Here is a 25,495-nt window from a genome sequence, read left to right on the forward strand (position 1 = left end):
AAAAACTTCAAAACTTCAATGGAAATTTACAATCACCTAAAATCAATTTAAAATGCGTTTCTCTGCGTTTAGAATATCTTTTAACATGTTTGAGCTGATCTAAAAAAAAATTTCGATGTATAAGTTTTTTTTCGCTATTTTTTGTTCGTCAATTTTTTTTTATTTTTGAAAATTAATGATTGCAAAACAACTGAACAAGTGTAAAATGCATGTTCAAACACTTTCCCAAATTATTAAACTATCAAATTATTAAATTATTAAATTATTGAATAATTAAAGCAGGCCAAGGATTGATACCTAAGAGCATGCAATGGCACTGACCTTGTTGCGTGCTCTTCGGTTGACGTCCACGTAAGGAACATCCTGGAAGGAGCGTAACTAACTACATCCGTAGTTCTGTTAGATCATCCGAATTATTTTGATCAGAACAGTATAGCTCTGGTTTCTTGCGAGTGTCCTATTTTCTTACCTCCACGTTGGCTTGGTTTTCATGATGACCTAGCTGGTGGCCTGTGGAAACGGATCGTAAACCTTTGACCACCGCGGGTCAGAGTCGAGACGGCTAAAAGAAAGGGGCGCAACAATGTGGGAAAGGGAAGTAATTTGTGATTGTAGACGGTATTGTTTTGATTCGCAGTATGTTGAGTCAACTGCTGTGGATGTACCTGAGCATCGCAGAACGGGGGTTCTCTTCTTTCCATTTCATCTACCACCTATCTTCTGTTTATTTTGTTTCACTGATTTTCTAACGCGGCATCTGTTTACTATCCTCCATTTGATTTCGATTTTACTCATTTGATTCTCTTATTTCTCAACGCTTTTCACTCTATTTTACCAATTGATGCTGCTATAACATACTTTCTGCTTTCCCTTAATTTGGCAGCGATGTCAATTTTGTTTATCATGTGCCTTTTCTTTATTTATCTATTTGAATAATTTCTCATTTTCCCTGTGAATTGTCCTCTAAACAATCTTAGCTTGTTTGTTACCTCTTTTTATTAATTATTGTTAATTTCTTTATCTACTTCTTAAATTAGTATCATTCTTTTACTATCTTCAAATAGTATATTTCTTTCACTGTCCATTGTTTTCAATCTTCACCCTTTTCTTTAAAAACAAGTGAGGTTTGAGCCCTTACTCAATTTTTTGGAATGATCAAATAATTAACACAAATATTACTATTGTACTTTTGGTAAACTTTAATAACATGCTTAGGACCAAAAATTGTAACAAAACACCGCGACAAAAGAAATAGCAACATAAAAACACGACTCAACACTAGGAAATACTTAAGGAGAAAACAATACACAGTAAAATAACAACTAGTATTTGATTTCAAACTAAAAATAAAACAGTTTTTGCTTTAATGAAAGTTGTTAGGCACACTTTAAATGGTTAGGCGCTTATACTTACATCAAATCCTACGTAATGTACCACCCCCGGCCGAGTTAAAATGCGTAACCGGAAAAGAAGGTGTGCATGCCTGGCACGAACACTCAAAGCGTGTTCTAGCGTGCTGCTCGTACTGACTCAGAGCAAGGGTGAGATGTAGGTGTAAGGGCAGTGCGTGTTCGTCGGGAACCTAGTGCATAAGATCGGTCAAGGCCCGTTCTTACACTGAAAATTGCGAATTGCGAATTGCGAAATTATTGAATAATTAAATTAATAAATTATTAAATTATTAAATTTTTAAATTATTAAGTTATTAAATTATTAAATTATTAAATTTTTAAATTATTCAATTATTCAATTATTCAATTATTAAATTATTAAATTATTAAATTATTAAATTATTAAATTATTAAATTATTAAATTATTAAATTATTAAATTTTTAAATTATTCAAATATTAAATTAATAAATTATCAAATGATTGAATTATTAAATTATTAAATTATTAAAAATTAAATTATTAAATTATTGAATTATTAAATTATCATATTATTAAATTTTTAAATTTTTAAATTATCAAATTATTAAATCATTAAATTATTAAATTATTAAAATATTAAATTATTAAATTATTTAATTATTGAATTATTAAATTATTAAATTATTAAAATATTAAATCATTAAATTATTTAATAATTTAATTATTAAATTATTAAATTATTAAATTATTAAATTATGAAATTATTAAATTATTAAATTATTAAATTATTAAATTATTAAATTATTAAATTAATAAATTATTAAATTATTTAATTATTAAATTATTAAATTATTTAACTATTTAATTATAAGATCATGAAATTATTTAATTATTAATTCAATTATAAAAATATAAAAATAACAAAATTGTTAAATTATCAAATTATTAAATTTTACAACTAGCAAAACAACGCAAAAGGCCTTTGCGGGTTTTAAAACAAAAAGTGTATCCTGCTCACACTAGAGGATGTTAACATCTGGCATGTTTACAAACCCACAACAGCCCTTTTGCTTTGTTTTGCGACAATTCTTCAATTATTAAAGGCCTCCAATAATCCGACATTTCTTGAATAATATTTAAAGTTAGCAACAATTTCCATAATTAAAATTCTAGAATTTAATTTTAGATCATTTTTTTTATTTATTGATGTTTTTATCAAATTTTAATTTGTTAGATTTTTAGAAGCTCCGATATTACTCAAATTTAGCATGGGAGTTCCTTGACCGTATTTTTTTTTGTTTGGCGAATAGGGTGCTCTTATTTGAAATAGGGTGGTCCAAAAATGGCAGTATCTCTGGAACGGCGTAACCAACTTTAGAGCGCCACGTTTCAAAAGAAAGGTTATTAGTTGGGCTTTTGAGGAAAAATTTGTTGACGTCCAAAAGAACTAGCTGGGTACCAAAAGTTGTAAAATTCAATCAAAAGCGCGCGGCGCGTCGAGAAATCCCGATTTTTTTTTATCAAAAAATCTTATCTCCGAATCCTGTCATAGATATCCTGTCATGGATATTCGCAATTTGTGGATATGTTTTGTAAAATATTACAACAAATCAGGGATTGATTTTCCAATTATGAGCTCTTTGATTAAATTAAATCAAATTATATTTTCATAGGACCTTTTCAATTATTCAACTTGTTTTTTTTTTCAGACCACCACATTTTTTTCCTTCTAAGTCCAGCTAACAACCTTACTTTAGAAACGTGGCGCTCTTAAATTGGTTCAGCCGTTCCGGAGAAATGATTTTTTTTTTTAAATTGTTTTTTTTTTTTTTGTGAAAATCGACGAAACACGCCACCCTATTTCGGATAGGAAACAAAAAAAAATACGGGTCCAATTATTTTGGCCAAGGAACTCCCACGCCTCTTTTGATTTGGATACGTCTTGTTTGACGTGGAATTGTTTATTTTTCGTGTTTTAAAATTTGTGAAATTCAGATTTTTTTCTCAATTTTAAAATTTAAATTTAGAAATGTCTAAATATTTGAATTTCTATTTTTTTTTATAATTTACAATGGCCCAATAGGGTCCTGAAACCCTATGTAAATGTTTATTTACAACGTTAAAAAAAACATGATTTAAACCATTCATTAACACTTTTTTTTTCATTTTAAAGCTAAAAAATAAATTGAAAAGACAACATTTTTTCGAAGGATCAAGGATCAATGATGGTCCCACGATAATTGTACTCAAAAAAATAACCATTATCGTTATTAACAATAATATCACAAATTAAAGCTTAATTTTACTACCCAACCCTTGAAAAAAAAAATCATGTGACTTTTTATATATCTTTAATTTTCTTCTTTTACATATTTTTTTTTTCTGGAAAATAACATTCAACAAGGTACATCCCAAACCGTTTCAATCCCATCTACCACGGCAGTCCCTTTCCGTCGTACTGCAGAAATGCCCCATTTTGCTTTTCCCCCAGTCCCATCACCGTCTGCACCATCTTTGCGCAACTCTGCTCGACCGACAGCGGTGCTTTCGAGCCGCCCATGTCCGTGCGAACCCAGCCCGGATGCAGCGCCACGGCCATAATCCCGTTCCCCTTGAGGTCGATACTCATCGACTTGGTCGCGGAATTGAGCGCCGACTTGGACGTCCGATAGGCGTACAAACCGCCGTCAGAATTGGCCTCGATCGAGCCCAGAATTGAACTCATGTTGACGATGCAAGCCTTGGTCGGGCCAATCGGTGCGGAAGCATTCGCCTCCGCTGCCTGCTTCAGCAAAGGGACGAGGGCCTGCAAAACAAACACGTTATCGTCGTGATAAAAGAGTCGGAGTTATCATCGTGACGGTGTCCGAACCTTGGTGAGCATAATCGGCGCCACCACGTTGGTCATGAACGTGTCGGTCAGATCTTCGCTCTTGGTAAAATTGAGTCGCGTCGATTTGGGAGATACGCCAGCGTTGTTGAACAGCACGTTCAGCCCATTATCTTGGACAATCGTTTCGACTTCCTTCGCGAAATTCTCGAACTGGTCGATGGCTTTCAGGTCTGTAACAGAGGTGCTCGTTACAAGTTTTAATGATTAGTGGAAATTCATAACTTACCAATCTGAAGCACGTGCAGGTTGGAGTGTTGCTCTGCCAGGGATTTGAGCTCCTGAAATTAAGGTCAGACAATGAGAACAGGAAAATTGCATTACGCACTCCCCGGTGAACCACACCACTATTAGTATATAGATAATGATAAACGGTGACGTCGCAATTAAAATGGAAACCGGAAAAGCTGTAAAGTCATGCTTAATCGCTTATCTCGGTTATGACGTACTGTAACGAAGTGACGAGTGCAGGTGGTTTTGGTTGTTGTCAGGAATAGACATCGGAGTTGTTCAATTTCAAGCTAAATAAACTAAACAAAAAGTTGTCTTAAGCTGCAGTAAAATCACATTAAATCATGCGACTTCTAGCTGGTTTTTTGTTTACTAGCGGTCATGATGTCAGCCAAGCTCGTGCTCGATCTCGACGTGGATTTGTTCATTTTTATTCAAAACATAGTTTTTTTTTGCATTTAGTATAGGAAGCCTTATTCAAATTTAACTAGAGGACATTTAAAAAATTAACGATTTGGAAAATTTAAACAAAAAAAGCTTGAATAACATCAAGAAGCATAATTATTTCCTTTACTATTTTTAAGGAGAGTATACCTAAATATTCAGTTAGTCCTGCTCACTTGAACGGGAGTTAGCAGCCAACCTTTATTGTCAATTATAGGTTTTCGTTGCCCTCTCCCCGTGCCATACCTTCACACTTAGGAGACCCGGGAGGCGGAGTCTTTTCGCAAAAAGAACGATACACGCCTGTGGATCCGTTGACGAAACCGCAAGGTTTAAGAGGGCCACATTATAAGGTGTTACGTCGATTCCTTTTTTTCATTTTCTTCCCGATGTGACCACCCTGAACATATGTGAAACTCACTTCAAAGCTCCGTTTTGCATAGAAAAATCCCTACGCAGAACGCACGAGAATCAGAAAATATTGCCAACCAGCGAGTATTTTTAGAGCAAATGATATTTATCCAAGGGTCCGTCGAGAGGAATTTCAAAGAATCATCTCTGTGTTAAATGCAAAGAAGTAGGCCTGGCAAGAGATACAAGATATAGGAAACTGAATTTCCTACTGTGTTACATCGCCCCATTGCACTCACTTTCTGGAACAGTCTCCTGCAGTGACGTTGCAACAGCTGATGCAACATCGCGCTGTACGACGCAACACAAAACCCTACAACAGGCTTGCTTGAGTCATCCCCCACTACCAACACACGCGCAACCGGCCGCCCAACGTTTTACGTTTACAAACAAAATATATAAAACCAACGAGCGTTTACTCGCTCACAACCATTCATACGAACAGCACGCGCACGCAAACCAACAGTCTCCTCCCGCAGGTCGCAAGGTTTGAAGTGGACCGAAAGAGATACGTGACCCGCCGGTGACAGTGACAGAACGGACCTTTGTCAAGTGCTCGCAAAACCTCCTCCTCGCCGTCGTCGTCGGATAAATTCGCGTCAAACGCAATCTAGTTGGCCGGAGTAAAACAAGGTTGACATCCACAGACCCGCAGAAAACATGGCGCCCATCAATCGTAAGTACAATTTCCGTGTAATTATCTATCCACCAGTGTCCAAGCGAAATGTGCCCCATCATGATGTGCGTGTGAAACCCCTTAAGAGCAAGCTCTAGAGCATTCCATCAGATTCTAGTGCAAATGGCATTTACATGATGATTTAGTTCGAACGATTAAAGAGCAATGTGATGGAATTTAGCCTACTGTGCTAGAGAGTGAAGAGAAAAAAAACGTGAAAGACAATATACCTCGGCCTGCTGCATATTGCGACAAGTTGCGATAACGTGCCGGGGCGGCGTTGGCAACTTCAAGAAGCACTTTATCAGCCCCAGGCCCAGTCCCCGGTTACAGCCGGTGATTAGGATCGAATTCATCCTGCTCTGCGCCTAGGCAACCGGATGGTCAAAACGAATACTGCGCTGTGCCCCAAGAGGGATGGGGAAAACCGCGATACACTATCTGGTGACGTAATTAACGTAGTAGGTATGCCGAATATAGTCGCGACAGCGAGGACAATTAGTAGGCTTCTGCTGTCCGGCTTTGCCTATGATGGATCCCTCCAAGATGTATCAAGGTTGCGCGGAGTTACGAGCACACTCACTAAACTTGGCCGAAGAGAGGAGCCCCACGGTGTTGGTAGATTATTCGGCGCGATGTCCGCGAAAAGTGGTCCCGTGTGTGTGTGTGAGAGAAGGGGGGTTTCAGCGGCGACTGCCCGCGGTTGCACACCACTGAAAGCTAAGAATTCTCTTTGAGTGTGTTGTGAGCTAAAGTTGTACACTCAAAATTTGGCTCAGATGAAAAAGTTGAAGAAAAATGAATTCGAAAACTTGTTTTATTCAGAAAAGAGCTCTGCAAGTCCCGGAAAACATTAAATTTATTGAAAATTATTCTGATCCTAATTCTGGTTAATATTTTGCATCGACATTGTATAGAACACTAAGTTTGATGATCAGAATAATTATGAGGATCAATTAATTGCTTGACTGTATGTAAATAAATCAATAATATTGAATTTTGTAAAATCTTTATATTTTTTAATGAGAAATAATATTGTGATCAAAGTGTTCAAAAAGTGAGTAAAATGATTACATGCTCCACAAACATAAAAATACTTTCAAACTTGTTTATATGATCATTTTAAGTAAATGTAATTCAGAATTACATTGGCACACAATGTTGAAATGAAAAAAAAACATAGAAATAAGGCAAAAATGATATTTTGCATGACTAAAAACATTTCCAAAACATACTCATTTAAATTCGAAATTGTGATTTTTTTATTCAAGCTTCTCGCGATTTTTATTTGAAAATCTTTTAATGAAATCACTAAAATTCTCGGGTTAGTTTTCAAAAGGTCGTAAGCGCCAGTTGTCCAAAATTGAGTTTTTGGCACGGTTGCACTCTTCTAACGCTCTACAAATGATCTACTCGAGCAGAATTTCCAAAAAATAAATTTAAACAAAAATATCGCCTGCATATAAAAGGTCGAATGTGCTTTTCATACGGAGAAGTCACATACGTCCTTGGTGATGCAAGGTCGTAAGTACTGATAATTTCAAAAATGTACTTACGCTCATAGAAAAAGGACGTAAGTTCAGTTTTAATTGCTTTATGATTATGCGCACATGAGATTTTACGAAAAAAGATGAATATTTGTTATCCCGTTAAAAACATTGCGCTGATTATATGACTTAAGGAATCGCGAAGACTATTTTCCAATTTGCCAGCCAGCAAAACCCAGTTTCAGTCATTTATTCCGGAAGAGACTGCTAGCTTCCCCCAAAATCATCATTTTGTGTGGCAGCCTAAACCAACACAAAATCAAGTTGCATAATCTGTTCAGGAACAAGCGATAATGACCTCATCCATTTTATCACGCATAAACGCCCTCTCAAAACTCCAGTAACCCCGAGTTCTTCAAGGTCCTATAGACCACTGAAGAAAAGATAAACAAATCAGTGGTAATTCGTCATTTTGTTCGTGCTCTCAGCTAGCGTATGAGCCAACGCGAGAGAGGGAGAATAAAATCTGTCAGTTGGACCTTTCTCCCCTGCGATGTTTTCTCCCAATCTCCTCCAAAAACACAAACCATCGACTGCCCTCTTTGCGGGGGGTGTTGAAACGATGTTCAAAATAATAATGTTTGATTTAAATCTGGTTTAGTCATAAAATAAATAAATTTTTCCAATGGTCGTATTGTCATCCTTACAAAAAAAAGTCCCAAGTACAGGGACGTATGAAACAATTTGCTCATGTAAAAGGTCGAATCAACCTGGTGTGGTAAAACAAGGCTAAAACACACATTAATTGTTAAAAATTTTAATTCACTTGATATGGCAACCATAGCTAATAGTCAAAGCAATGATTTTGACACTTGAGGGGTTTGGCTTTTACGACGTTTTGAAAACTAACCCGAGAATTATTCAAATATGAGGAGCGAGCTTTTGAAATAAGTTTGGCAAATTTTGTTGCATTCTCTGGGCACCTTTCACATACAGTCCAGACTCGATTAGGGTCGTGCATAAACCACGTGGCCTCCCCCTCATGGTTTTTCGTGGTTTCACGCCAACCCCCTATATGACCACGTGGCTTTTTCCTCCCAGGTGAAAAATCTTTAAAAAAAAAAAACAAAATAAGTACAGATTTCAAAAATGTTCATCCATAAATGATGTACTGTCAGTGGTGGTGACTTTTGGTCAAAAAAAAAAACGATATTACTGTTGTTATTTTAACACAGTAAAAACATTTCAAATTATATCGAAATAAATATTGTTGGGGAATGCTCCTGAATTTACCAACATTTTCCCAGAATATGGCTAGTATAATCACACCGTTCATAAATGCCAATCGTTTTAAAATTAACTCAAACTCACCCTTTAGAGGGGGTGACATTGGGTCAAACAGAAAACATTTTAATTTGTGTAGGTGCTGTAACACCATTAAAACCAATTTAATAATATATAAAAAAAAACAGAAATTCACTTAAAAGTGTGAAAAAAGTGTGATATCACAAAGTTTAAGGTAAATAATAACAGTATAACAATTTATTGAAATGGTACAGAAAGTAAAAAATACTCTCAACAAAACAAGCAACTTAGTAAAACATATGTATTCAAAATTATGGAATTGCAGTGCAATTAATTGCATCCAGAATAAAAAATGTTTTAAGAATTAAAGCTATTTTGATTTATAAACAGCATTCATGATTTAATTTAAATGCGCTTTAAAATATTTTCTTAAAATTGAAATTAAATAAATAGAAAAGTTTTGTTTCAGGAAAAAAATATTTTCATTTTATTTTAAGGAAAATATCTAGTTATGAAAGCTCCTAGTTAATATTTATTTAATTCCAAACATTCATAAAAATCCAAACTAAAGCAACTTTTCTTTTTTATTAAGCATGATTGATTCCAATGATTCAGTGTGTCCAAAAAAGTCGAGCGGTTTAATTTTTTTCTCCATACAAGAATCAGAAACAGGGACAAACATTCAATATTACGACCTTTTGAAATGTCAGTCTTAATTTTTTTTGAAAATATTGATTTCGAAAAGATCGGAAAATTTCACGAAAGTTTTATTTATAAACATTGAAAATCGCACCATTAGTTGCTGAGATATCGACATAAGAAAATTATGGGTTGTTTGGGTAGTAAACATCCATTTTTCTGTTTTAAAATCTTTGCATGGCAATATCTTAGAAACAAAGCAACAAGGAATTTTCTCAGCATTTCAAAAATATTTTTTTTTTTTTCAAAATTAGGCAAACTTGGGCACTATTTTTTTTTAAATTAATAACTGCAACTAATTTAAAAAAAAAAGTTACCTAAAAATAGCTATAACTTAAAAACGGTGCACTTTATGAAAATTTAACTAAGGTACTTTTAGATTGCAAATTTGATTTTACATCTAAAAATAAAATTGAAATAAAGTTGCGGTCAATATTTCGATTTTTTTTAATCAGTATTGATTCAAAAATTCATAACTCAAACAACAATTTTTTGCCCGTTCTGAAAATTTCTGAAAAATTGGCAAAATTAAAAAAAATAAAAATTGCGTTTTTTTGCAAATCATAATTTAGTGACAAAATGTGAAATTAAAAATCAGCAAAGTAAATTACCATTTATCATTTTTTTCAGTGTAGTCCTTATCCATAACTATAACTTTGCCGAAGAAACCAAATCGACCAAAAATTTCTTCAAAAGATACAGATTTTTTAATTTTCATTGCTGCCAAATTTGTATGGAAAACTATAGGTATGGACAAACTAATGATGCAAAACGGGTTGGGCACCAAAAAAGGTTTCAGACGGATTAAAAAAAATCAAAAAATTATAATTTAAGAATAAAGACCGATTTTGTATAGAATTGCTCGAAAATCGATTTCGTGTCTTTGGAAAAGTTGTAGACAACGCGCTAAAAATCATTATTTAAGTCATGGACATCCAAATTGTTTAAGTCTTACTCTTACTTTAAATTGCTTTGCTATCGACTACGTGTTTTGATAAATTTAAAAAAGATTGAACTAAAATTTGGAATTTATTTTACATTTTTTTCAGTTGTTTAAATAGGCAATTATCTACGATTTAAGATTTTTGATCCAACTTTTGGTTGGAGATATTACCTCAAAATAAATACAAAAAATATTAAATAAGATAATTTTTCAAGCGAGTTGAAAATACCGTTCCATCTTTTTTAATGAATTTTATTTATGTTGATCTTGACGGCATTGAATTGAAATTTATTTCACAAATTGATATCGGCATTTGAAAATTAAGTGACTCTTTAAAACTTTTTAGTTATTATTTTAATGTGTCTATATATTTGAGTGGTTTTATCTCAAATATGAAGTTGAGGGTATAGTATATTTTCTCAGCTTAAAGAAAAACAAATATTTTCAGGAAAGGGCACCTTTGGCCCCTATTTTTTAATCTTCAAATTAATTGAGAAACAAAAATAATGTTTGCTTGAAGCTAGTTTTTTTTTCTAAAAATCTAAAATGTTTGCCCATGTTTCTCTTTGGCTCAAGAGATGGTCCCTATTAACATAAAAAAAAACTAAAAAAAATACCTACAACTTTGACGTGTATTTTATGAAATGTTATGTAATATAACAATCCGAATTGTGTAACCCATGAAATAAGGAATATATTTTAGACCAAAATGTTCATCAAATTTTTTGGTGAATCTTAAAGTATGTATCGTTCGTTTTTTCGTTACTGGTTATTTTTTAATGTTAGACGTTTCACTTGCAAATGAGGTAGTGAAACTGAAAATTTGCGCGATAATCCTGAAATCGGGGTTTTTAGTTTCATTCATGGTGTCGATCCAAATCCCAAAATAAAATTCCATGACTTTTCCCTGACCTTTCCAGACCACCAGTTTTTTTCTATTTTTTACTAACATATTGTTTGGAGCGTTTTTATGGTTTCATGCATTTTCCTTTTTGAATATTGGAAATTTTAGATATTAAAAAACTTCAATGACTTTTTAATTTATTTTTTTTAACGATTGATTCTGCAAAAACTTAAAAACTATTTTTTTTTTATTTTGTCAATCATTTTTTTTTTCTTATCAAACATCCAAAATGAGCAACCAAAAAATGTCCTATGTTTTTTTTATGAGATGATGTCATTTAAAAAGTTTTTTTTTCATAACTTATTTTTATTAGGTCCTTTTAGGTGCTGTGACCAGGTTAGGACCGAGAGCCAATCATTAAAATGTTGTCCGCTACCAAAAAATCTAAAGTTTTTTTTAATAGGTCCTTTAAACATATGAAACACAATAGCTTATAGGATCTTTTTGAAAAAAAAAACTCAAGAAATAATTTATAATTAAAACTGTTGCAATTTTCAAATGGCGATTAGTTAATTTCACTTCATTTCGTAAAAAAATTAAAGCTAAAAGTTTTTAAAACAAATCAATTGAAAAATTGAACTTAAATAAAAAGTAATGTTTAATTTTAGAATTGTTGCCTTTTGCCGAATTTTCAAACGAATTAGGCCGATGTCATATTTGATTGTACTTTTATAAAAAAACCTAAGGTTTAGGAGACAAAAACAAAAAAATATGTATTTTTGCAGAACGGAAAAAACTGAAAAACTAAGAAAACATTTAACATTTAACTATTAAATGTGAATTTTTCAAGTACATGTTTACGGTTTTGAAAAAGATCTAGAACTTTTCAACAATGTTTGTATTTAAAGTAAACAGATTTTTGGATATTTGAAGAATTAACTTCTTAAATAATTTTACAAAAAAATATTTTTGATATAAAATTAAAAAAAAGTTTTCTACCTTGACCAGAGCCTGCAGACGATCATTCACACGATCAGAACATTTTATAAAAATAAAAACAAAATACAACCTTCTACAATCAAATCTAAATAAAGAAAAAAAAAATTTTTAAAATTGTAATAAATCCACGATTTTGACATTTTAATTTTTTTACAGTTCATACTCGATGATCTTCCCAAAGCGTCACTTAGAAAAATCGAAGCAAATTTTCTACATTCTCAAAATTTCTCTAACCGAAAAAAATAACTCCAAAAATACTTCAAATTTTATCAGGTATTCTGTAATCTAAGATGGTAAGATGGAATTTGTGAATTAAAGAATTAAAGAATTAAAGAATTAAAGAATTAAAGAATTAAAGAATTAAAGAATTAAAGAATTAAAGAATTAAAGAATTAAAGAACTAAAGAATTAAAGAATTAAAGAATTAAAGAATTAAAGAATTAAAGAACTAAAGAATTAAAGAATTAAAGAATTAAAGAATTAAAGAATTAAAGAATTAAAGAATTAAAGAATTAAAGAATTAAAGAATTAAAGAATTAAAGAATTAAAGAATTAAAGAATTAAAGAATTAAAGAATTAAAGAATTAAAGAATTAAAGAATTAAAGAATTAAAGAATTAAAGAATTAAAGAATTAAAGAATTAAAGAATTAAAGAATTAAAGAACTAAAGAATTAAAGAATTAAAGAATTAAAGAATTAAAGAATTAAAGAATTAAAGAATTAAAGAATTAAAGAATTAAAGAATTAAAGAATTAAAGAATTAAAGAATTAAAGAATTAAAGAATTAAAGAATTAAAGAATTAAAGAATTAAAGAATTTAAGAATTTAAGAATTTAAGAATTAAAGAATTAAAGAATTAAAGAATTAAAGAATTAAAGAATTAAAGAATTAAAGAATTAAAGAATTAAAGAATTAAAGAATTAAAGAATTAAAGAATTAAAGAATTAAAGAATTAAAGAATTAAAGAATTAAAGAATTAAAGAATTAAAGAATTAAAGAATTAAAGAATTAAAGAATTAAAGAATTAAAGAATTAAAGAATTAAAGAATTAAAGAATTAAAGAATTAAAGAATTAAAGAATTAAAGAATTAAAGAATTAAAGAATTAAAGAATTAAAGAATTAAAGAATTAAAGAATTAAAGAATTAAAGAATTAAAGAATTAAAGAATTAAAGAATTAAAGAATTAAAGAATTAAAGAATTAAAGAATTAAAGAATTAAAGAATTAAAGAATTAAAGAATTAAAGAATTAAAGAATTAAAGAATTAAAGAATTAAAGAATTAAAGAATTAAAGAATTAAAGAATTAAAGAATTAAAGAATTTAAGAATTTAAGAATTTAAGAGTTAAAGAATTAAAGAATTAAAGAATTAAAGAATTTAAGAATTTAAGAATTTAAGAATTTAAGAATTTAAGAATTTAAGAATTTAAGAATTTAAGAATTTAAGAATTTAAGAATTTAAGAATTTAAGAATTTAAGAATTTAAGAATTTAAGAATTTAAGAATTAAAGAATTGAAGAATTTAAGAATAAACGAATTAACGAATTGAAGAATTTAAGAATTTAAGAATTTATGACAAAAATGTGTTCTCTTGATCGTTTTTATTTTTGAATAGTGATATTTTAGATTTTTTTCATATTTTTTAAATTCAACGGACAGATCTTTAATTATTTTTAAATGATTTGTTTGTGGGGTTATTATTATTATTTTTCCTAATTTTATTTCCTTATTCCTGAATAATTTAATTTTGAATGTTGGAGCTGTATTCGCGCCGTCCGTAACAACCTGGTTTATTCCATAAATTTTTGTTTTATTTCTTCAATTCTTTAATTTTAATTCCATTTTACCATCACTATTTGGCTTACATTTTAGATTAAACAAAATTAGATAACTTTGGAAAAAATCATAGTTCAGTTTAATTTTGAGAAAAATAAAAATATAGATAACGAACACCAAAGTGAAATTTTAGAAAATTTTCTAGCCTTAATTTTTTTTAGAACTTTATAATAAGAATTTTAAAAACATAATAAGAATTTTAAAAAATTAAGAAATCAACAATTCCAAAATATCACAATTTTCAAAATTGAGAATATTTAAGCTTTAGAATTTAAGATTTTTTTGAATTTTTTAATCATTCAATTTTTCAGACAAAATGTATGATTTTCTCTATGGTATATGCTGAGCAATCGACCAATTTTAGAACAAATCTTTGAGGATGGTGGGGCAACTGCCTCATATTGTCCCACCCTGTGTGCGCTAATAATTTGTAATTTTCAGTTGAACGCAAATCCAAAGCAAATCCAAATTATTTGTTTTTTAAACGTAAACATATTGCAAACAAGCAACGCGCGGAAGAAGGCTACATATTTCTTTTCTTCGTGACCCTTTTCTTAAGCATTTTTTATATGGAGTTTTGCGTTCCAATATAAAAAATTCAATATTATCAATGTTGCAAAGTTTGGCCTGGAAGACATTCAAATACGTCATAAAGGGCGAATTTTCAAAAAGAAATGGAATTTTGTAGTAATATTTTTAAGATCATCGAAATTCCCTGACCCAGCTTAAAATTCCCTGACTTTCCCTGACTTTTCCAGGTCAAACAAAATTCCCTGACAATTCCAGGTTTTCCCTGACTTTTCCAGAAATCGACACCATGTTCATTGTACTTAAAAAAATACTGCATGAGAGAGGAGAAGCAAGATATCTTGAGTTTGTTTTAAGTGTCAAAAGGAAATCTTTCGATTAAGATTCTTCGATCACTTATAGGACCAGCTACGGTAATTAGCTAAGATCTGAGATTTTGATTTTTTTTTCACAGAGAATCATTTTTAGACACTTCATTTATAATACATATTTAGTTTTTTGCCTTGTTACGAAAATCTTATAAAATTGTCAGCAATATTTATTTTTTAAGTTGTTCCAAAATAGAACTATCGAAGACTACATCTACTTTCAATGCAAATTTGCAAGCACATTTTTAGCTACTTGATACAATCAACAAAAAACTGAAATTGTGTTTGCATTTTGGTACGCATTTTTTAGGGTATATTAACTTTGGATACTGTCACTTTATTTTTTAACAGCTTTTAAACTTTTGCAAAACGTAGTTACATTAGTATTAAAAAGTGTACATTCAATTACAGGCTCAAAGTATTGATATGAATCTGCCGAAATATATAATTCAATATTGAATTGGAAAATATTATGACATTGAAATATAAGTAATAATTTTAAACACAATAATTATATGGTTTTGAAGTTTAACAAAAAATGTATGCATATAAGTAAATTTAAAGCGCGTATTTTTTTGGTTTTTTTTTTATGAAAAGATTTTTTTAAAGGCCACGTGGTCAGCCGTCGACCCCCTCCCCCATGGCTTTTCATGGTTTTTCGATCGGATTTTGACACCCTCCCCCTAAGGAGACCACGTGGTTTATGCACGACCCTTATCCGAACATTCTATTATCCGAAGGTTTGTACGGGACTTCGGATAATCAAAACATGACAAATAATTCTTTCCTGTTATTTTTTTAATTTTCTTACTTTTTACTTCAAATTCGACTTCTGCGATTCCATTTTAGATAAATTAGAATATTTATTTGATGGCCTATTAAATAAAAAAAGGATTTTTTCAATGTTGAATTTAAAAATTTTAAATCATTTTAGGAAAAAATATAAGTCATTCTTAAGCTCGAAATTTCGTGATTCGATTATCCGAAGTGAATTTTTTCCAGGCCTTTCGATAATCGAATCTAGACTGTATTACGAAGTAGTTTTTAATGATAACACTGACCTACAAAAAATGACAAAATGAAATCTCCATATAAACTTTCGAGAAAAACCATTCGGCCCTGTCTAAATCCGGGTTTTTTTTTTTTTTGAAAAGGTACAATAAACCAAATTTTCAGTTCTTGTTCCACAATAGGGTGGGAAAAAGAGCCTGCGGTTTCGCTACCTTTTTCAAAGTAAGTTTAGCATCAACACTTCCCGTGCTCCTAATCCTTATTCCTGTCCCGGTGAATGGTGGAGATGGGAGCGTGCTGGCTGTCCTGTCTTGGTAGAATTGGTTTTAATTCCTTTTAATCAATTTCTAAGCAACCTGGGCTGGCAACCCGCTAAGATCACCATCTTCATGCGAATGCGAGTTTCCAGTTTTTGCTTTTTGGGTGTTTTTGAAGCCGCCTTGAGTCAGGGGTATCATAAAACACCCAAAAAGCAAAAACTAAAAATTTGGTTTATTGGACCTTTTTTTTTAAAAAAAAAACTCCAGAAATATATTTGAAAAGTTCAAAATGCACGTGTTTCTGGGAATGTCCTGCGTTGAAATTTTGTTGGTCGGTGTTATTCTATAGTTTCATTTATGGTATGATTTATGTTGCATGCTTAATAAATTGTTAAAAATTAAACGATTTATAACTTCTTAATTAACCATTTTAGTTAATAATAAATTTAACATAAATGATCCTCTGATACAAACGGTGCACTATACAATTTTTATTGCAAATTTAATTCTTTTTAATATATTTAATGATATTAATTTTATTTTCATCCTAGGTTTTTGGTCATGGTTAACAAAAATCACAATTTTATTCTTTTTTTTTACCCTTTTCAAATAATACACCAATGAATTATTCAATAAAAACATACCAAACATGTAACACTGTTTATTTTCATTTCACGAAAGCTATTAAAAATAAACCTTGACATAAATTTTGCAGAAGTTGAAAAAAACAGAAAATTGTATTAAATTCAATCAATTTGAGTTATATTTTTTTTCAATACATTTACTACAATGTTTAAAAAAATAATAATTCCGCTTCTAAATTAAAAAAAATCCCGAGAAACGCGAAATATTTTTTAACGGGAAATCCCGGGACGGGAAATTAAACGCTAAAAGTTTACAAATTTTGAAAAAAAATCTCTGATTTGCTTCATTCTGAGCCAAAAATTAAGTCCGACCTATCAAGATTCTGCAATGAGATTTGGCCTTTAAGGAAACTCTGGATCTTTAATATTATTATACCGAATACCGAGCTACCGTGAGGTTACGGATCTCGACAAAGTCAGATCCCTTCAAAGTAAATCTGCTCACTGGGAATATTGACTGGTAATGGGTGGGTTTCGACTAGCGGCGTATTGGATTTCGAAATCCAGAGATCGTGAGTTCGATTTTCGTACCGGGTTGATGAAGTTTAAATTATTTAAAAGTTTGCAACTTTCAGTCACATTCAAATCCAAATTATTGAATTATTTTCATTACAACATTTTGCAAACAAGCATCACCGCGCGAAAAAACGTCATGCGCCACTTTTCGTTTCTGTGACAACATCGTTTCAAAACATTTAAACATTCATTTGGGTTCCGGAGCACCAAAACTTCTTAGCATTGTGGCTCCCAACAATAAATTGCGTAAACAAACATAAACGTGAGCGGAGGATTCCCATGTTTTTTCCTCCCCGTAGGTTCAGAAATGTGTTGTTGTTTGAACGTTCGTGCTCAAACTCAATCCACTTCAACGAATCATCTTTGCGGTTAACTTCACGCAGTTGGCCTGGCCGTTACGAACTGAAAGATGTTGGAAGTAATCACCCCGACATTTTCCAGGATGCCTATGAATAAGAACCCACGAGACAATTATGCGTAAAACAACAGAAATCGATCGAAAAATTTCAATCGCGTTTTTCTCAGTTGCACTTTTTTGAACATGGGACAATTATACTTTTAAAAAAACTAGACTTTTTCTTTAATACAAAAAAGTTATTGTGGTAAATTTATTTAGCGTGTACCACCCCGATGTGCAAGTCACGGTTAGTCATCAGTTTCTTAAAATGTCTCATTAAATTTTTATTTAAAATTGTTTGTCAATTTTATGGGATGAAGAAACAAAACTTTATAGCATATTCTTTTAAAAAATGTAATAAATATTTAAAAAATATTTTGTCAAACAATTCAGCGTTCAGTTGCTAGATTTCCGCTCACATACACACTCAACGAGACACGTCGCGACGCAGCAATGTTTGTATCACTTTGCCGATTTCACTCATTCAGTAGTGCACGAGATTAGCGACCAGTCGCTGTGGTGTATTCTAAAACACACAAGTTCCTTAGATTCGATCGAAACGACGGTCTAGCACGCCCTTCCGGCAAAACATGTGCCAGCAAAAGTAGTCCCTTTCCGAAAGTGTTGATAAACAGCGTTCGCAAGTGTCAAATTTAAAGTGGTGAAAGTTTGTGCGAACGCGAACCATTTCATAACAGTGCACAGCAACCCGTGAAGAAGACGGCCCCGTCCGAGAAATGTCACTGCTTGTAGCACGACGTGTAGGGAACCTTATAAATGTGCGCTTCACGCGACTTATAAGCACGCACACCACGCCACTGTTTGCGAGTAAGTTGCACACGAGTGACAGATACATGAATGATGTTTGTTGGTGTGGTCGTGTGTGGTGGCGGTGTTTCATTCACGAGTGGGGTCCATTGGTGTGAATGAGAGCAGCTGTTTTTTGTTGATGGATTTGTGCAGGAATTTTGCGAACGGAGCTGAATCCAAGTACACCGGTCCAACATGGACTTGATTTTAGAATAGAATGATTTTTCAGAAGTCAAAAACATTGTGTGTTTTTCGTTTTTTTTGTTTTATAAGAATTTGTAATTGACTTTTGAATAATCTAACTCACAAATACATTAAATAAAAATCTTTATTTAAAATTTCTCGAAGTTGATTGAATGTAATCATAAAAATTAAAAAAAAACTTTACTTTTGAAAGTAAGTTGTAAAAATTAGCAAGTTTTATTGCTATAACTGTGAAGTTATATCTTATTTACCGTTGCTATCATCAGTGTGCACTATGAATAAGCATTTTATCGCGTCTTATCAAATCAATGAACAAACAAATTTTGTTAAATCAGTTAGGCCATTAAACTTTAATGTTTAAAGAGGCAATTTAATATGTATTTACGATTCCCATTTGTTTGCTTTCAGAGGCAAGCACAAATAAATACTTAATAAAACATTTTCTTTTTGTAACAATTTTGCTCTGACCAAAGACCATTAGCTCCATTGGTAGAACGTATGGAATGAGTTCACCGGCAGTAACGACGCTAAATCAGCTCGGCATTTTTCATCACTTGCTGCTTCTGCTTTCGAACGTTTGTCCGCTCGCCATGTCCGATTCAGGTGATCATCAGAACCTGACACCGCACCGCCATGGTTTCGTCCTTTATCTTGTCTAACGCGCGCTATTTTCGACCTACTTCTTTCGCAGAGGAAAACTACGACTATGACCTGGTGGTCATCGGTGGCGGCTCGGGTGGTCTGGCCTGCGCCAAGGAGGCGATCCAGTTTGGCGCCAAGGTGGCCGTGCTCGACTTTGTGGTGCCGTCGCCCCGTGGCACCAAGTGGGGCCTCGGCGGAACCTGCGTCAACGTGGGCTGCATCCCGAAGAAGCTGATGCACCAGGCGTCCCTGCTCGGCGAGGCCATTCATGTAAGACATTTCAGAACTTATTTGAGCCTCGCTAATATTGCTACTTCTCCTTCCAGGACTCGCAACCGTACGGCTGGAAGTTTGCCGAGCCGGCGTCGGTCAAGCACGACTGGGCCACGCTCACCGAGTCGGTCCAGAACCACATCAAGTCGGTCAACTGGGTGACGCGGGTGGATCTGCGCGACAAGAAGGTGGAGTACGTGAACGGGTTCGGGTACTTCAAGGACGCGCACAACGTGGTGGCGGTCATGAAGAACAAAACGGAGCGCGTGCTGAGCACCAAGTACGTGGTGATCGCCGTCGGTGGTCGTCCCCGGTATCCGAACATTCCTGGAGCGGAGGAGTACGGCATCACCAGCGATGACATCTTCAGCCTGCCGCAGGAACCGGGCAAAACGCTGGTGGTCGGTGCCGGCTACATTGGCTTGGAGTGCGCCGGATTCCTGAAGGGTCTGGGCTACGACGCCACCGTCATGGTGCGATCGATCTTGCTGCGTGGATTCGACCAGCAGATGGCGACCATGGTTGGCGACGCCATGGTCGAGAAGGGCATCAAGTTTATGCACAAGACTCAACCCACGTCTGTGGAGAAGCAGGAGGATGGCCGCCTGCTGGTGAAGTACGCCTCGGACGAGGGTGTGGAAGGTTCGGACGTTTACGACACGGTTCTATTCGCGATTGGCCGCACCGCCTGTACCAAGGATCTGAAGCTGGACCAGGCCGGCATCGTTACCGCCGAAGGTAACAAGTCGGACAAGCTTGACGTTACCGTGCAAGAGCAAACCAACGTCGACAACGTCTTCGCCGTCGGTGACGTTCTTTACAAGAAGCCGGAACTCACCCCGGTTGCGATCCATGCCGGTCGTCTGCTGGCACGCCGCCTGTTCAACAACCAGTCCGACGTGATGGACTACACCGATGTGGCCACCACCGTCTTCTCACCCCTCGAGTACGGCTGCGTCGGACTGAGCGAGGAGGACGCCGAGGCCAAGTACGGCAAGGAAAACGTCGAGGTGTACCACGCGTACTACAAGCCAACCGAGTTCTTCGTCCCGCAGCGCAGCGTCCGCTACTGCTATCTGAAGGCCGTGGCTCTGCTCGAGGGCGACCAGAAGGTGCTCGGACTGCACTTCCTCGGACCCGCCGCCGGTGAAGTCATCCAAGGATTTGCCGCCGCCGTCAAGTCCGGCCTCACGATGAAGATCCTGAAGAACACCGTCGGCATCCACCCGACGGTCGCGGAGGAATTCACGCGTCTGCTGATCACCAAGAGCTCAGGACTGGATCCTACTCCGGCCACGTGCTGCAGCTAAGCTGGAAGGCACCCTAAAACAAACACACACACACACATTCGCCTCTTGATGCTCGTGTACTTGTTGTAATACGGTAGGAAGCAGGGTGCAGGTCGCAATCAAATTGTGACTGTTCTATTCTCGGCTCTAGTAGATAAACAAATTGATAAAACCCACTTTTTATGTTTGTTTGTTCCACGTACTAAATTTGCAGTTGCGCCGACAAAGTGAGAATCGACTAGGCAGGCAGAAGGCAGTGAAGAAGATTATTAAAGTAAGCAAGCATGCAAGCAGAAACACGAACACATACACACCAGCAGCAGTATCATTATTAATGTACTTTTCACATGTAGGGAGCAAAACACATTTGTGAATGCAAACTGAAAATTGATAATAAAGAAACCAACACGCAGTGTAGAATAGGTTGCTTGTTTTGTGATTTTTACTCTGAAAATTTCCCAAAAAAATGTCAAAAAAAAAACTCATTTCGCATCGCCATTTTCTTCATACGAGTCGAGATACATACAAATTTTTGGGCTGGCCATAGAAAAGTGCTCTGAACATTCGAAAATCTGTGTCTCGACAAGGGATTTCTGATCAATTTGATGTCTTCGGCGAAGTTGTAGGTTATGATTAGGACTACTCCCAAAAACAAATTACACTCTAAAAAATTACCCAGAACATTGACACATTTTAAAAACCACGACTTACATTTCAAATGGGCCTAAATCATACTATTTTTCCAATTTACACAGCGGGGCTGGAGATTGCAGTTCCGCGAACCGTGGCCGAATTTCTGGCCTCGGTGGAATTGTGCTGCGTCCGACGGGTTCTTTGAATAGAACCGCCAGTTTACCCAAAACTCGTCCAACGCCTTAGTTCGCCGCAGGTCTTGAATCTTGACGGTGCCGCGGTCGAAGTAAAACAGGTGTGTGTACCTGTGACTGTTGTCTTCCGCGAGAGGACTTTTATGTCACGCGGCGTTATTCCAGCACCCGAGAGGTCCTTCTTGAGGTCGGAGATCGGGCGGTCTTGGTATCCTGCAAGACGACCTTAACAGCTGTCTTTAAGTTTTTACTCTTTAATTTCTCCACAACCAGGTCGAAGTCTTGGTCGAAGTTCTTTTTGTCGAATGTGTTAACTTGCACCGACGACTTCCCAATTTGTTGTTGTTTTCTTCGTCGTCGCTCAGCATCTGGAACTCGTTCCTGATGGGAATGTTGGCGGATGTTGATGTGCCGCTGGTCGTGGCACCGGAGGTACCCGAACGGGTACGCACTGGTGATCTTGGAACATATCCGGGATGTAGTAACTTTTTGTCGATTCCATCTGCGCTCACGCTCGCCTGCGCGATCGCGGCCGACACGGCGTTGGTTTGTTTACTTTTTGCACACGGCCGGTAGACGAACTTCGCGGGTTTTTCGAGGCCGGCCTTTGGCATGCTGGAACAGCAAACTCGCGGGTAAACACAATCAATTACGGCGAAAAAATCCGAAAAAACGATAGAGCACTGAGCACTTCACTGCTGCTTGCTCTTGCTGCGTACACGGAGGTCCGATTATCTGACCTCGCAAATTTAGTTTTACTAGTGCCATCACCTAGAAGGAAGGTGAAAACTCTAAAGGAAAATAATGCTGTTAGCTGCTTCTCACGTAACTTCAACGTGAGGATTTTTTTTGTACACTGAAAGAAAGACACATAGTAATGTCACATGTTTTCCACATGAATCTGCCCCATTCGACTTTTCATGTGAGCTACCCCAGGTTCTCCGTGCAGGACGCATTGGGGGTAGAAAGCGGATAGAATAAGCAAAAGATCCAGGGTTGCGAATGAGCGAGCGCTCACGGAAAGCTTGCTCGCTCCAGCTGGAGCGTGAGTTTTTATCAGGTAGCTCGTGCTCGCTCACGCTCACCGGAGCGTTTTGCGCTCACGTGAGCCGGTGAGCCAAAGTAGGTAGTTGTTTTTTCCTGTTGAAGCATCTGCCTGTTTGAAACAAAGTTTCTAGAACTATCTCAGCACAGGCAGCAAAAACAAACAAGAAAGTGGTCGAACAAACAAAAGTAGGCAATAAAACGGATTTGATCAGTGAACCGAAATTTACGTTCTATTTAAAATCTAGACATTTTTCGAACAAGGAACAAAAAACTAAATTCATAATGTAAACATTCAATTACGTGAAGAGATGCACTGTTTGTTCACAAATCAAATCCATATTGGACCATATTGTATTGTTGTTATGTACAAAAATATTGACAATAAAATATACATAAAGAAGAATGGGCAAATTTGTATGGGAGCTGGTCCAAGGATGTACACGAACGGGACCAACTTTTTTCGAAAGATCTCGCCGAGACATGAAAAAAAGTCTTCTGGACCAACTCTCTAAACCCCGGGGTTCAAAAGTTACAAGTTGTTGAAGTTTGAGCATTTTGGGTTAAAATGTACAAAAAATCGTATTTTTGCTATTTATAAAATCATTCATGAAATCTCTGTTTCATTATGGATTTCGATTTTCTTAACTTCATTCGACGCGTATCAGCAAAAACTATGAGTTCTGATATGTCTTAGCATGATTGAAACATGATTTCTCTTGTTTTTATCCGTTTGAACCGTTGGGCCAAGAGGCATCCCATATAAACAAGTCGAAACTTCAAGGTTTAGAAACCGGATCCGACCCAGATTGTTTCAGTGAGTATGGAAGGCTTCAGTACAATGTTGTAACAACCTATTGGGATGGTCTGAGTCATCCGAGAACTCCTTGGAGTTAAGACCGGTGAGTCTACCGCCGTAACAAGCAAGATGTCGGCGGTTTTTGACCACGGATCATACCCGCATGGCTTCAGTGAGTATGGTAGACTACTATGCTGATGTGTTGGAGTGTCCTGGGTTCTCCTAGGACTCCCTGGAGTTAAGATCTGTGGGTCTACTACCGTAACAAGCAAAATGTCGACCGGTTTTGACAACGGAACATACCCGCAAAGATTCAGTGAGTATGGCAGACTGTATTGCTGTTATGTTGGGATGTTCTGGACCATTCCAGGGAGTCCTTGTAACAGCCGTAGACCTACAGATTATAACTCCAGGGAGTCCTTGGATGACCCAGGACATCCTAACACATTAGCAAAGTAGTCTACCACACTCACTGAAGCTATGCGGGTATGTGCCTATGAACTCCAAGGAGTTCTCGGATGACTCAGACCATCCCAATAGGTTGTTACAACATTGTACTGAAGCCTTCCATACTCACTGAAACAATCTGGGTCGGATCCGGTTTCTAAACCTTGAAGTTTCGACTTGTTTATATGGGATGCCTCTTGGCCCAACGGTTCAAACGGATAAAAACAAGAGAAATCATGTTTCAACCATGCTAAGACATATCAGAACTCATAGTTTTTGCTGATACGCGGCGAATGAAGTCAAGAAAATTGAAATCCATAATGAAACAGAGATTTCATGAATGATTTTAGAAATATCAAAAATAAGTTTTTTTGAACATTTTTACCCAAAATGCTCATATTTCAACAGCTTGAAACTTTTGAACCCCGGGGTTTAGAGAGTTGATCCAGAAGACTTTTTTTCATGTCTCGGCGAGATCTTTCGAAAAAAGTTTGTCCCGTTCGTGTACATCCTTGGACCAAATTTGCCCATTCTCCTTTATTTTTAAATAATCTTTTAAACAGTTACAATCATTCATGTTCAAGAAATCATAAATAACTTGTAATTGAATATATACTTGTTGGAAGAAGTTTGTTTCGTGGTGAAAAATATTGACAATTTATTTGATTTGAGTCAAAAGGGTTATTTCAACCCTTAGGAATTTTGAAACAAATATTTAAAAATAGAACTGTTTCAAAAATGTTACCCTTTTTTCTAAAATGTTTGCCAAATAAAGACTAACCTTATAGAAATGATTAGCCGTTTCTAATCACTGAATCACTGAAAGATTTAATAAACGGAATAATTTTTTTTAATGGTAGCTCATTCTGACCCACAATCTGGAAATGTAGTCAAAACACTGATTAGGTACATAAAAACAGTTTAATGTTATATTTTAATCAACCAAGCATTTATCCTTGAATCGAACTTACCAAAGCATAAATCTTCTTGAATCCATTCATTGTTTTGTAAGTTTTTCTAAGGTTTCAAAAAAAATCAAATTATTCGCTCTACAGCATTGCATTGGCGTTCTCGATTACGAGATTCCTACTCCTACTCTAAGGTTAACAGGCCCTTTTATTTAGGCGTCTATACCCTCCGCCCTCTCTGCTACAATAAGGCCTTTATTTAAAAACATGATTGATGAAAATAAGCTATTCCAATTCATATATCATAAAATTTGTCCACAAAGTCATATTTCCACAGCCCTACTGCACCTTACGCAAAAAAATCCATCTAGAATTAAAAAAAAAACTTTCTC

At 34.9% G+C, this 25,495-nt stretch overlaps 2 protein-coding genes across 5 annotated transcripts; one reads left to right on the forward strand and one right to left on the reverse strand.

Annotated features, from left to right (window-relative positions):
- Positions 1 to 3,706: 3,706 nt before the first annotated feature.
- LOC6037940 (C-factor) lies at positions 3,707 to 6,702 on the reverse strand. 2 transcript variants are annotated; one of them, XM_001847740.2, is made up of 4 exons: positions 6,255 to 6,702; positions 4,492 to 4,543; positions 4,245 to 4,435; positions 3,707 to 4,178 (listed from the first exon to the last, which is right to left on the reverse strand). In XM_001847740.2, exons 1-4 carry the CDS (start codon positions 6,378 to 6,380, stop codon positions 3,804 to 3,806), a joined length of 744 nt encoding a protein of 247 aa, XP_001847792.2. In that variant the 5' UTR covers positions 6,381 to 6,702; the 3' UTR covers positions 3,707 to 3,803. The 2 variants fall into 2 exon arrangements, with proteins under 2 accessions (XP_001847792.2, XP_038110509.1); XM_038254581.1 differs by lacking the exon at positions 6,255 to 6,702 and adding an exon at positions 5,588 to 5,650.
- LOC6037941 (thioredoxin reductase 1, mitochondrial) lies at positions 5,755 to 21,498 on the forward strand. 3 transcript variants are annotated; one of them, XM_038254570.1, is made up of 3 exons: positions 5,755 to 6,024; positions 19,566 to 19,786; positions 19,843 to 21,498. In XM_038254570.1, the coding sequence occupies exons 1-3, from the start codon at positions 6,009 to 6,011 to the stop codon at positions 21,097 to 21,099; spliced, it is 1,494 nt and encodes a 497-aa protein (XP_038110498.1). In that variant the 5' UTR covers positions 5,755 to 6,008; the 3' UTR covers positions 21,100 to 21,498. The 3 variants fall into 3 exon arrangements, with proteins under 3 accessions (XP_038110498.1, XP_038110493.1, XP_038110485.1); XM_038254565.1 differs by lacking the exon at positions 5,755 to 6,024 and adding an exon at positions 18,333 to 18,688; XM_038254557.1 differs by lacking the exon at positions 5,755 to 6,024 and adding an exon at positions 19,376 to 19,477.
- Positions 21,499 to 25,495: the final 3,997 nt, after the last annotated feature.

This window comes from Culex quinquefasciatus, chromosome 1 (assembly GCF_015732765.1).
Source record: "Culex quinquefasciatus strain JHB chromosome 1, VPISU_Cqui_1.0_pri_paternal, whole genome shotgun sequence".
Classification (NCBI taxonomy): domain Eukaryota; kingdom Metazoa; phylum Arthropoda; class Insecta; order Diptera; family Culicidae; genus Culex; species Culex quinquefasciatus.